General features: G+C 39.3%; 1 protein-coding gene across 1 annotated transcript; it reads left to right on the plus strand.

Moving 5' to 3' along the window:
* The first annotated feature begins 447 nt into the window (after positions 1–447).
* LOC111952940 (calretinin-like) lies at positions 448–12,133 on the plus strand. Its single transcript, XM_023971975.2, has 11 exons — positions 448–632; positions 5,444–5,520; positions 6,755–6,844; positions 7,135–7,215; positions 8,266–8,322; positions 9,221–9,298; positions 9,855–9,910; positions 10,021–10,060; positions 10,238–10,291; positions 11,549–11,620; positions 11,737–12,133. The coding sequence occupies exons 1-11, from the start codon at positions 539–541 to the stop codon at positions 11,851–11,853; spliced, it is 816 nt and encodes a 271-aa protein (XP_023827743.1). The 5' UTR covers positions 448–538; the 3' UTR covers positions 11,854–12,133.
* Positions 12,134–12,393: the final 260 nt, after the last annotated feature.

Raw genomic sequence — 12,393 nt, forward strand, 5'->3', positions numbered from 1 at the left:
ATGAAGTCTATTGAAAACAATTAAACACACAGTAAGGATTAATACCATATTCAATGCCAATCCATCTTCGACATGCATGCACATTGACAATGAAAATTAAAGAAGGAAATTATACATTGAAGGAATTTGATGCAATTGTCTGCCCATGGAGCAAAACAATTCCTGCACAGACTCGCACTGTGATTTACATAATTTTAACCAAATAGCCTAGAAATCTGGTTCTAGGTGGCAGAGTTCAAAACCCGATCAGCAACAGATGGTTCAGTCCATTGAAGTTATTTGGATGCATTCGGACTATTAATTAAATATCCCTCTCCGCATGATACCTCGCAGAAGCAGCCGAACACAGACGAATGGATGTGTGGGGGCATTGATATTGGTGTCACTGCGCCACCCGCATGGCTACATGGGAACTGCAGTCTCTGCTTTGGTTTAAAAGCTCCGGCAGCGCGCAGGGTTGTTAGTGTGGATTGTGGACCTACAGAGAAAAAGTTTGCACGGGATATTCTAGCGCACAGGAGGAAAAGTTGTTGAGAAGATGGCAAACAAACTACAGCAGCCTCCACACCTTCATCTGGCGGAATTGAGCGCCACCCAGTTCATCGACATCTGGAACCATTTCGATACCGACGGTCAGTAGCGGAGAGCAAAGTTATCCAAATGTTACTTAGAATTTTACGCAGCACTTTAAAAAAAAACTAGGTATTGTTTCAAATGCAGATATAAATGTAAGCTAACATGTCGAATAGAGTAGGTTACATAGGCTATAAATAGTCCATCACATCTTTTGGTTTACAAATAAAAAATATCATAGGCTTATCAAGGCTTTTCGTTTTTTTTTAAGATGCAGTTTGGATATTGGGATATCGTTGTCTAAAAAGTGTTGTATATCATAACTGGAAATAACTTTTGGCCAAGATGAAAAATCGTACAGTCTAATCCGCTGGATGTTTTGAAAGTCGATTTTTTTTCGTTTTGTGTGGGAAAAAAAGAAGTGCTTGACAGTTAGGAAAGCAGCTAGAAAACTCCTGGTGTTACTGTTGAGATTATTTATAAATCATCATTTAAACAAAGGTAATTCATTGTGGCCACTATATTATATCCTTAGAAAGGTTAGAATAGGTTACTGTGTATTAATTGCTCATGGAAATGTTTCATTTAAAAAGGTTGATTGCATGGATGCATGACTTTTATTCTGTTATTACAATAATCCAATCAGATAAATGTAATACATCAGTATTACAATGTACATCAGTCTGTTTGGTCGATCAATACGCATCTGACGGCTAGGCCATACCTCAGTGCACGGTGCGCTAAAGGATGGATGGGCGTGTGCCACGGTCCGTCGTCCATATAAAACGTATGTAGCCTAACCACACAATAAATTATACTTTTGTATAGGCCTTAGCCTAATTATTTACAACCTAACTGAATACTTAAATAAACTAACCATATTATTCAACTGTATTGTTTTATAAAGGATAAAAAAAAATTAAAACATATGGATGATGTTGTCAGGACCCAGGACAGACTCAGAGTTTCCATAGGCATCATCATTGATGGTTGGAATCCTGCTTTAGAAAGTTGCGTCTAAAATAAAACTAAATGTTTGAAAAGAGGAGGAAGGTGGTCAATCAAATTCCTACTGTTTACAGACATTTTCATCATAAATAAAAGTTTGATTCAATAGTATTACATTTGTGTAATTCACGATACAGATTAAATCGCAACTAAAACGGAGACAGGCTACTGTATACTTCCAGTATTATATGGTATAAAATGACGAGTTCTCAGCTCATTTCAAGCGCACGAGCCCACGCCCCTTCACACTCATTACCATTCGCATCCTCTGGGCATCCTCCCCCATTAATAGTGTTAACTGCAGATTCCGGCCCGACCAGTTGTTGAAGCGGAATGAGAACCCTCAAATCGCGAGGAGTCTCTTGGATCACTTTACGTTCCCTCTGGGTGTTTATGTTCTCTGAGCGCAAACAGGGATTGGTGCTGTGGTTCCACCCTATAGGGCATATACCGCACTGTCTCTCTGGCTTGAGCATTTGCTGCAAAGACAACATGACATACGGATAGAGTAGGCCTACGGGGTGCTTTTCTGCTCTGGTGCAAATATGCCTAACGGGCCAGGCCAGATAATTTGGGATACCGATTTCGCCGTTGTCCATGGTGCTGAAATAATTAGGCGCACAAAAATGTTAAATGAATATTTTTGCTATGGAGAACACACAGAGTTACTGTATATACCTGACGAATGTGTGTCTGATATTGACATTTCAGATGTGCATTATGATGCAGTTATAATTGTAAGACTTGGCATGATAGTGTAGTCCCGTTATAATGTACTCTTTTGTAGATTCTGCATGGCTTCGAKATCAGAATCCACCAGTCTTGTGGGGATTAGGTAATCAGCTAGTATTTTTGAACAGTTCATCAAATGTACTGGCACGTGAAACACATAACACCATGATTGCCAATGTCTCTCAGCATTTGTTAATGATATTAGCCTAGTAATTGTAAACTAATAGCAAATAATGCTATATGTCAAAAAAAATGAGTCAAAATGGCTGATAGGACAAGATCATAATGAGCGGATAAGACATATGGGTCAAACTAAAACAAGTCTTATAATGCATTCTGACTGCATAACAGTAGAGTGCTACTATGAAGTTGTTACATTCTGAGGGATACCTTTACTTTTAAGAATAAATAGGAAGCTAATATCAGATAATGTTGGACAGTCTGTGGCCACAAAGTGGGACCTAAACCAATACAGTTGGCCACATTCTTTTGACACAATTGTTTAGACAAACATTCAGGATTCATTCATTGTGGATGGAAATTTTCCAATGAAATAGACCCCAAAAGTAAATGAGTAGATAATTGAAAGATCATGGGACATTGCATTACATACTCTGGGCTAGTGTACTGTTTTTGGTCACATTATCATACACAGCATTCTCTGCAATATACAGTTGAAGTTGGAAGTTTACATACACTTAGGTTGAAGTCATTAAAACTCGTTTTTCAACCACTCCACAAATTTCTTGTTAACAAACTATAGTTTTGGCAAGTCGGTGAGGACATCTACTTTATGCATGACACAAGTAATTTTTCCAACAATTGATTACAGACAGATTATTTCACTGTATCACAATTCCAGTGAGTCAGAAGTTTACATACAGTAAGTTGACTGTGCCTTTAAACAGCTTGTAAAATTCCAGAAAATTATGTCATGGCTTTAGAAGCTTCTGTTAGGCTAATTGAAATAATTTGAGACAATTGGAGGTGTACCTGTGGATGTATTTCAAGGCCTACCTTCAAACTCAGTGCATCTTTGCTTGACATCCTGGGAAAATCAAAAGAAATCAGCCAAGACCTCAAGATTTTTTTTTTGACCTCCACAAGTCTGGTTCATCATTGGGAGCAATTTCCAAACGCATTAAGGTACCACGTTCATCTGTACAAACAATAGTACGCAAGTATAAACACCATGGGACCACGCAGCCGTCATACCGCTCAGGAAGGAGACGCATTCTGTGTCCCAGAGATGAATGTACTTTGGTGCGAGAAGTGCAAATCAATCCCAGAACAACAGCAAAGCACCTTGTGAAGATGCTGGAGGAAACAGGTACAAAAGTATCTATATCCACAGTAAAACAAGTCCTATATCGACATAACCTGAAAGGCAGCTCAGCAAGGAAGGAGCCACTGCTCCAAAACTGCCATAAAAAAAGCCAGATTACGGTTTGCAACTGCACATTGGGACAAAGATTGTACTTTTTGGAGAAATGTCCTGTGGTCTGATGAAACAAAAATAGAACTGTTTGGCCATAATGACCATCGTTATGTTTGGAGGAAAAAGGGGGAAGCTTGCAAGCCGAAGAACACCATCCCAAACGTGAAGCACAGGGGTGGCCTGTCTCTTATACACATCTAGATGTGTATAAGAGACAGCATCAATCCTATAGAACTTTTGTCGGCAGAACTGAAAAAGCGTGTGTGAGCAAGGAGGCCTACAACCCTGACTCAGTTACACCATCTCTGTCAGGAGGAATGGGCCAAAATTCACCCAACTTATTGTGGGAAGCTTGTGGAAGGCTACCCGAAACGTTTCACCAATGCTACCAAATACTAATTGAGTGTATGTAAACGTCTGACCCACTGGGAATGTGATGAAAGAAATAAAAGCTGAAATAAATCATTCTCTCTACTATTATTCTGACATTTCAAATTTTTTAAATAAAGTGGTGATCCTAACTGACCTAAAACAGGGAATTGTTACTAGGATTAAATGTCAGGAATTGTGAAAAACTGAGTTTAAATGTATGTGGCTAAGGTGTATGTAAACATCTGACTTCAACTGTACATGCTCAACTCCAGCTTGTTGGTGCTTAAGTGATTTACTAACACATAGCTATACAAAGTGCATATTCATGATGATATTGGTAGGATTAAATCCGCTCTATATGGAGTAAATCATGTTTTCTGCATAATCCCATCGAGAGGAGAAGCACTAAGAAGGTTCAGACAAATTCAGGGCTGTCACAAAATGCAAATGTTCTTTGTTCATAATGACATGTACTTGTTCTTCTGGTAAATATCATACTGGCTGCTTCCCCAGAGACGTCGCTACTCAGCCTCTTGCAAATGTCACTAGAATCCACAGGCAAATTAATACACAGGCATTTGTAAGACATTTAAATCGTGACACTGATAAGAAAGGCATAGTTGGTATTTGTCAAAAGCCACTATTATAACCATCTCACTAGTGTTGCCTTTTTTAAAGCTTAACCATTATTTATAGACATCCAAATAGTCCTGGCAAGGGTGCAACTAGGCACAGATGGGAAATCCTCATTTATTTGAAGTTTGAAGTTGAGATTACTGTATTGATTTCTTACACTGTCATGCCAGGCAGAGATTTCCCCATTGTCTTTTCAAATAACTGGACTTAAAAGACTTTGGAAGATGCAATTAGAGGCAATTAGAGGCAGAGAGAGGCAGAGAGAGAGAGAGTAGTGGTGCATTTCAAGACTGGGAGACCCCTTCAAGGGTTTTAATTAAGCAGTTTCCATGGTTTGGGTGCAAGCTATCTTGCCAATTACGTCAGACAGAGCCAGCTTCGCAGCATGCTAACCACCTGGACAACAAATTAGCTAGTTATAATGTCAGTCATTGAGCCAGCCATCCAATCAGCCAGCAAGCAAGATAAACTTGAAAAAATTGCTGTAAAACAGGGAAGTATTGGCCTAATTTGCTATAAAATGTAAGAGTATGTACAATCTCACTTCTCACTAACCACATTTATGCACATTTCACAGTGGTCCTATACTGTGTTTAACATGGGGATATTTGATGCTTCACAGTCTACCTGTATGTTAGATACAATCTTGGGATGATTTGTCAAATCAGTTTTTTTCTGTTGCAGGCAATGGCTATATCGAGGGCAAGGAACTCGAGAACTTCTTCAGGGAGTTGGAGATTTCACGGAAAGGGGCCGGAGTGGTAAGGGAATGATCCCTGGACCTTGACTAAAGGCTCAATTCAATCAAACATGTCAATGCAATGTTCATACAGTATTTCTGTTTACATAACTACTGCCATTATGGTATGTTTTAGGCCTATTCTGTCTCTGATGGGTCTATGTGGATTTTTTACAGTACTTAATCCCCCAAAAAATTAAACATAATTTCTATAGTTCTATTACACAGTATGCTACAGCAGATATACTGTAATGCTGGTTTGATTGAATTGAGTGAAGGAATGTGACATGGCTCTGGTCTTTAATTATAACAGAAAGTTAACTATGTTTGGAGTTTTTTCAGGTGAAACCAAAGGACCACAACCTCTTGCAAAAACATATTTGACATAGTAATTGGTGTCATGTGAGTTTCCTGTACCAGGATAACAAGCAATGGCACAAAGGAATTCTACCACCAACTTTTACCGATAATAGTGAGGGTAGTATTTTGATTGTTCTTTAAATCCAACAATCACATGTTGGCATCTCCTCACTAATCAAGGTTGTGGCCTATTCTGGTAGGTGGTTAATTGAGTTCCGTAACAAGCCCTAGAGATATGAACTCATGCCTGTAAGCTGTCTAGTCCGTCTAGGAGAGTTTCCCAAGCTCGGTCCTCCGGACCCCAAGGGGTGCATGTTTTGGTTTTTGTCCCAGCACTACAAATGATCACTACAAATTATTATTTAAATCAGCTGTGTAGTGCTAGGGGGAAAACCAAAACGTGCACCCCTTTAGGTCCCGAGGACTGAGTTTGGACCACTAGCAGTAATTAAAATGTGACTGATTTGTCCAACCAAGTGCTAATTAATTATTCAAGCAACATCAAAATAAAGTTCTCCAGAGAGTTCTCCCACAGATAGAAAATAAAAAAATTAGTCAGTACAATAATTTTTCTGTCACCACATCTCATGTGTGTACAACAAAGGAATCAGAGAGCATCAGTAATCATGTTACATAAACTCCATGTAGCTGCATAAAGTCTGTGACAATAACATGACAAGCCCTTTAGCTGGGGAGGAGAAGGTTGTCTGTTTAAGAGAGACAATCTCTGTCTGCCCAGTGTAACAACCATTAACATCTAAAACTAGCTCTGTCACAACAATGTGAGTGACCACAGCCCTACATGAGAGGACGGCTTGCATTAAAAAACAACTGATCTTTACTGATGTTTATGTCATGACAAACTGTATTTGCATGTATTTGTGCATGTTTTATAGGACCCATCAAACTCCACTTTCAAAGAGAAAATGAAGGAGTTCATGCAAAAGTTTGACAAGAATGCAGATGGGAGAATTGAGATGTCTGAGGTGAGCTGACATTTTTCCATTTCCTATTTCAGGTCATTGAGGATTTGAATAAACCAGTGAGGGTTATTCCTAATGATCTCAGACAGTTTGCATATCAATGCAGAAATAATCAGACACTATTACGGTAGATGTGTTCTAAAACTGTTGATGACTCGATGCTTTATTCAAGTAATCTTTGTCTAAGAGATAATGATTCTATCATCTAACACAGTATTTTTCACACAATCAAACACAGAGAAACAAAAGTTTTCAATTTTTTCCCCCTCATTAATCTTTCTTTCTTTCTCCAGCTAGCTCAGATTTTGCCCACAGAGGAAAACTTCCTGCTTTGCTTCAGAGAGTTTGTGGGATCCAGTTCTGAATTCATGGCGGTAAGTGGTGAAAATAGATGGTTTGAGTATTAAGAATTTGAAGACGGGTACAGGCTGTTTATGTCTGTTGTTGTGATTGGAAATATAGAGCTACTGTAATAAGGCAGAATGAAAAACAACAATTAGACACAGCAATTAAAACCAATAACAATCCAAATGTAGGATTCCTGGCCTTGCCCAAATCATACATAAATCATATTCCTGAATTGCACTGCAATTACATTGCAAAAACGAATCATACTCAAAGGTTATTTTTCTCTGTCATACTGTATGTGTCCTCTGCCAATGGGAAAGCCACAATCACTCACTCATAGAGCAGACACAATTTCAGAGACACTTGACAGCTCTGTCAGATTAGTCCTCATAGTGTGAATGGAGATAGTTTGATTATCAGTAGTAACAGGAGGGACTATCCAGTCACCTAATGCACACCCATTATGTCAAAGGCAGAAAAAATGAAATGAGAAAGAGAAAATGAATATTTGTAAATCACCAGGTGTGGTAGGGAAGACTTTTAAAAGGATCAAATGAGGAAGTACAAACTTCTATTTTCAGAGTCATATATTATAGATGTGCTGCTGTAATTCTCCATAGATCTGGAGGGAGGGCATCTATCTTTGATAAGAGCCCTTTCTGGAATCAGGGACAGCTGCTAGATTAAAACATTAATTAAAATGCATTTCTCTCTCCTTGCCCCCTCACAATGTGTGGAAGAACGGAATTGAAAATCTGGAAAGTATAATGAAAATCATAGTGTGATTACAGGAAGAAAAAGCTTTTTACCAGCCACAGAAATTGGATATGATTTTAATTTTTTTAATGCTCTGTCCCGCCAGAGAATAATTAATGCATGTCACATGCAATCCTATTAATACAATCCAGTTTGATTGCTTTGGTGTCACAGAACATTAGAGGTGGGGGTGCTTGATTGTGAGTGGAGGAATGAGGTGGCTCATTTAAAAAGTGATTGGTACTACTGTGGGAGAAAGTGATTTGCTGTGTCTATTTTTTTTCTTTCTAATGAGTGTGACTTTGTATTTGCATATATAGGCATGGKGACGATACGATACAGATCGCAGTGGGTACATTGAAGCTAATGAACTGAAGGTATGGTGTCTCACTTGTTAACGTTTTACTGCAGTGAGCTAAATCAGGGTCACACAGAGTGTTTCTTGGTAGTCTTAAACAAATCTACTTTGAAACCAAAGGGGCTTAGAAAAAGAAAACACAAGTACCATGTCAGATACAGAGTTGAAATGTGTTACATTTTGAGTTTGGATCCCAATATTACACTTCATATACATCACAGAAGACAAAACCATTTGACATAGAAAAAAATGATTTTCAGCTGTTTTATTAATTATGAAAAATATGAATAACATTCCACCCATGAGTCATTTGACTGCAGGAAATGACTACCCATCCATAGGAGACATGTACAGTATGTCCTTTTACAAACTATGGTAGAGTTCCAACCATAGTCAATAGTTATGTCTCCTTGTCATTCGATCCAGCTATAAGATAACAAGGAGATGCATTATTATGCTATACAATGTAAATTAAGCTTTAGAAACCAACACCCAACAACTTGCAGGTATAGTTGTTGTGTTGATGCAGTGAGGCAAATGGGGATAATGCAAATTCCTCTCTTCTCAACGGCTGTCAGACGAGGACACTATACAAATCATGACTTGTAATACCACCCATTATGCTATTGTCTGAAACTGTAATTCATTTCTAAAGTATTTTCTGCTGTCTTATCAGCAGGGTCTTACTGTAAAACAAGCTGGTAGTGATAGATAGAATGACCCTTTCTGTCAATAAAGGATCTGAGAATGTATGTGATACCTCCAACTCTATGTAAGTCAATACTTATATAAKTGACGGGAAACCAATAACTGGGGCCTCTGGGCTAAAGTATAGACAAGCCAGGCTCACTAAGGTCATAGGATTGTTTTTGCCCTATTAGTCAATTATAGTTTATTCATATTTCTCCACTCCACAGGGATTCCTCTCAGACCTGCTGAAGAAAGCCAACAGACACTACGATGACCAGAAGCTTCACGAGTACACACAGACAATAGTGAGTCTTTTCAGTCTAAATGAATCCCTTCCTGTATCGTACCCAAGCCCTTCCTCACAGACTTATCTGAGAAGTAACCAACATCCTGCACCACAGAGGGTTCTACGTGCAACCCAAAGGGGTTCTACGTGGAACCAAAAAGGGTTCTGCCTGGAAACAAAAAGGGCTCAACTATGGGAACAGCCAAAGAACCCTTTTTTCTAAGAGTGTACTTTATGTATATTTTGTCTCGTCATGGTGGTGGCTGCTATGTGGTTCAGTGGTTGGGAGTGGGACTCACAATGTCCTATGGGTTGTGTGTTCCTACAGCAGATGTGCAAACACCTGTTTCAACCTCAAGGCCTAAAGCTTGACCTGAATTACTCTGGGGAGAGAACCAATCTTTTCCAATCTTAGAGTTGACTAGCAACTTGTATGTACAACAGACTGCCAACAGAGGTAAATCAAAATAATAATGTGTGAAGAGCCAAACTTGCTGTCACAACTGGGGAAGGCCCATTGCTTTAATGTCTCTCTCTATCTCACTCTCTCTCTCTCTCTCTCTCTCTCCCTGTAGCTCAAGATGTTTGATCTAAACGGAGATGGGAAGCTGGGCCTGTCTGAAATGGCGAGGTGACTGTCAGCAACTAAGAAGAAATGTTTATATTTCATGTGTGCCTTCAGCATCCAACACTCCTAACACGTTTTTTCATGGAAATTATTCTCTGTTCTTCTTTTTTAAGGCTTCTCCCAGTTCAGGAAAATTTCTTACTGAAATTCCAGGTGAGGAGTGTGCAAGAGGAACTGATAATCCCTTCAAACAAATGTCGTTTTCACAGTAATTTGGGCTAATAAACATACCAGAAACATGATAATTAGATATTTCAAAACACAATCATTAATTTGCGATTTAACTCAATAAAATGATGGTGCTCTGTTATTTCCAAATGTGTTTTACAGGATATCAAGCTGACCTCTGAGCAGTTCAATGCTATCTTCACATTCTACGACAAGGTACATTTAGATATGTGATTGGATATTGTAAAAGGATACAGTTTGCTATAGAGGTATTTAACCTTCAATCAGGCTTGGTGGATGACTGAGTTGTTTGTTATGACTGACTTTCCTCTCTGTCGTGAAAGCCATGTCTATGCAAAACAGGGGTCTTTCCGCTCACCCGGATAGATAAATAAGCCTGATTGGTACACCTGCTGTTCATGTTTGGGTGTTGGTTGAACATGTTTGCCATTTGTGGACTGGTGATGTCAGATTTCAGGAACAAACTTCTGTTGTGGAATGTAGTAATGTCTTGGGATAATAGCATTACAGCTAGCTTGGCATGTAGTCGATAGGGAGCTGACTTCAAACGAATAAACCGCCAACTCATATCACTCGTGTGTTGTTGATTCCCCTAGGATGAATTGATAGAGATATGGACTATTTGATTTGGCCTTATTCAAAACCTGCACTGTATCTCTGTCAATTTCTTGTCGTCATTGCTTTGCATCGTGATACATATTTCATTACATATACATTATTCTCTATTGAATTACAGTATGTTGCTACATTTTCCAACACGAGCATGCATTATTCTCTATTAAGGGTTATATTTGATGTACAACAGTTTTACAATATTGTAACTAACAATCCATACGACAACTATTACATCCGCAGGGTGAGAGGTTAGAGTCTGTGTCTTAAGTTGAACAAATATTTGCGTGCCTATGTCTGAARTAGAGGCTTGCTGAGAGGACTGGGGTAGACACTCAATTAGAAATGAAACACCGCCAGTGTACACATGATATGCGTCAAACATWTACATGCATAATTATTTCAGTGTTTGTTTCAACCTCCCCCTGCAGCTGAATCACTGGCAGCCGCTGTCACTGTTATAGAATTATGGGTAAAAAGACTGGCGAGAGTAAGAAGCACACRAGGTCAACTGAAGACTAACATGGCTACAGTGCCAAAATGTAAATGCACAGAGCTTTGAAAAAGAAAACTTTTTTGACAGCCCGCAACCAAGAGCCTGTTTCCCCCATTCCCAAAGAAACACAACACCACTGTATCTTCAGTGCCATGGCCCTTCCTCTCCATAATATCTCCTTATGCATTTAAAGTTATTGCTCTTGAGCAGCCATATACAATACATATTTTGGATTCATGAGTGAAATGTCAAGGGGCGTGTACTTTTTTAAACTTCCATTGAAAGCTAGGAATTGGGAGAGGTTCTAATGCAGGCTTATGATACGTTTCCCTTCTTCCTTCCAGGATGGAAACGGCTACATTGATGAGCAGGAGCTCGATGCTCTGTTGCGTGACCTCTATGAAAAGAACAAAAAGGTGAGATAATATTGAAGGTTTGGAGTTTAACTCTCAATTCCCCATAATGCTGAATCTCTCATTCTGCATCATTACAGAAGCACCTGTATGGATAAGGGTGTCTTGTCTTCTCTCAGGAGGTGGACACCAAAAACCTGACTGGCTACAAGAAGAGCATCATGGCCCTGTCGGACGGGGGCAAGTTGTACCGCTCCGAGCTGGAGATTGTGCTCTGCAGGGAGCCCATGCTGTGAACCCTGACAACCATCGCCGTCTGTTTTTTGACCTTCATGACCCTATCTGCCCATCCCCAGATCACACCCACCTCCAGCTGCCTGACGACTGTAACCAGGTGCATGTGCCGGGCATTCCCTTTATGAGTTTTGAATGAATGTGCACTGAGAAGCACCAACCAGCTCTCCCTCATGACCCCTGTCCCCACTCGTCCCTACAGACTGACCCAGCTCTGAAGTTGCCTTCGGCTCAATCCCTAAACTCTACATTTAACTAAACGAATAAAGATAATAAAAGGTACTTCTGCTAATTATGATTGCAATGTGAACAGGAGCGGAATGAAAATGAATATGATAAGATTATTTATTCTCAATGCTTGGTTTGACTTTCCTCCTCTCTTTTTCTCCCGAATCCACATTTTTAATGGGACTTGCGACAGCAAACGTCCCACTCTAAATCTTTGTCATACTTCTGACTTTTTATTAATGGGACTTGCATAATGGGACTTGCGACAGCAATAATTATTTCTAATTTATAGTTATTATTTAGAACGCTACACC

This window comes from Salvelinus sp. IW2-2015, linkage group LG26 (assembly GCF_002910315.2).
Source record: "Salvelinus sp. IW2-2015 linkage group LG26, ASM291031v2, whole genome shotgun sequence".
NCBI lineage: Eukaryota > Metazoa > Chordata > Actinopteri > Salmoniformes > Salmonidae > Salvelinus > Salvelinus sp. IW2-2015.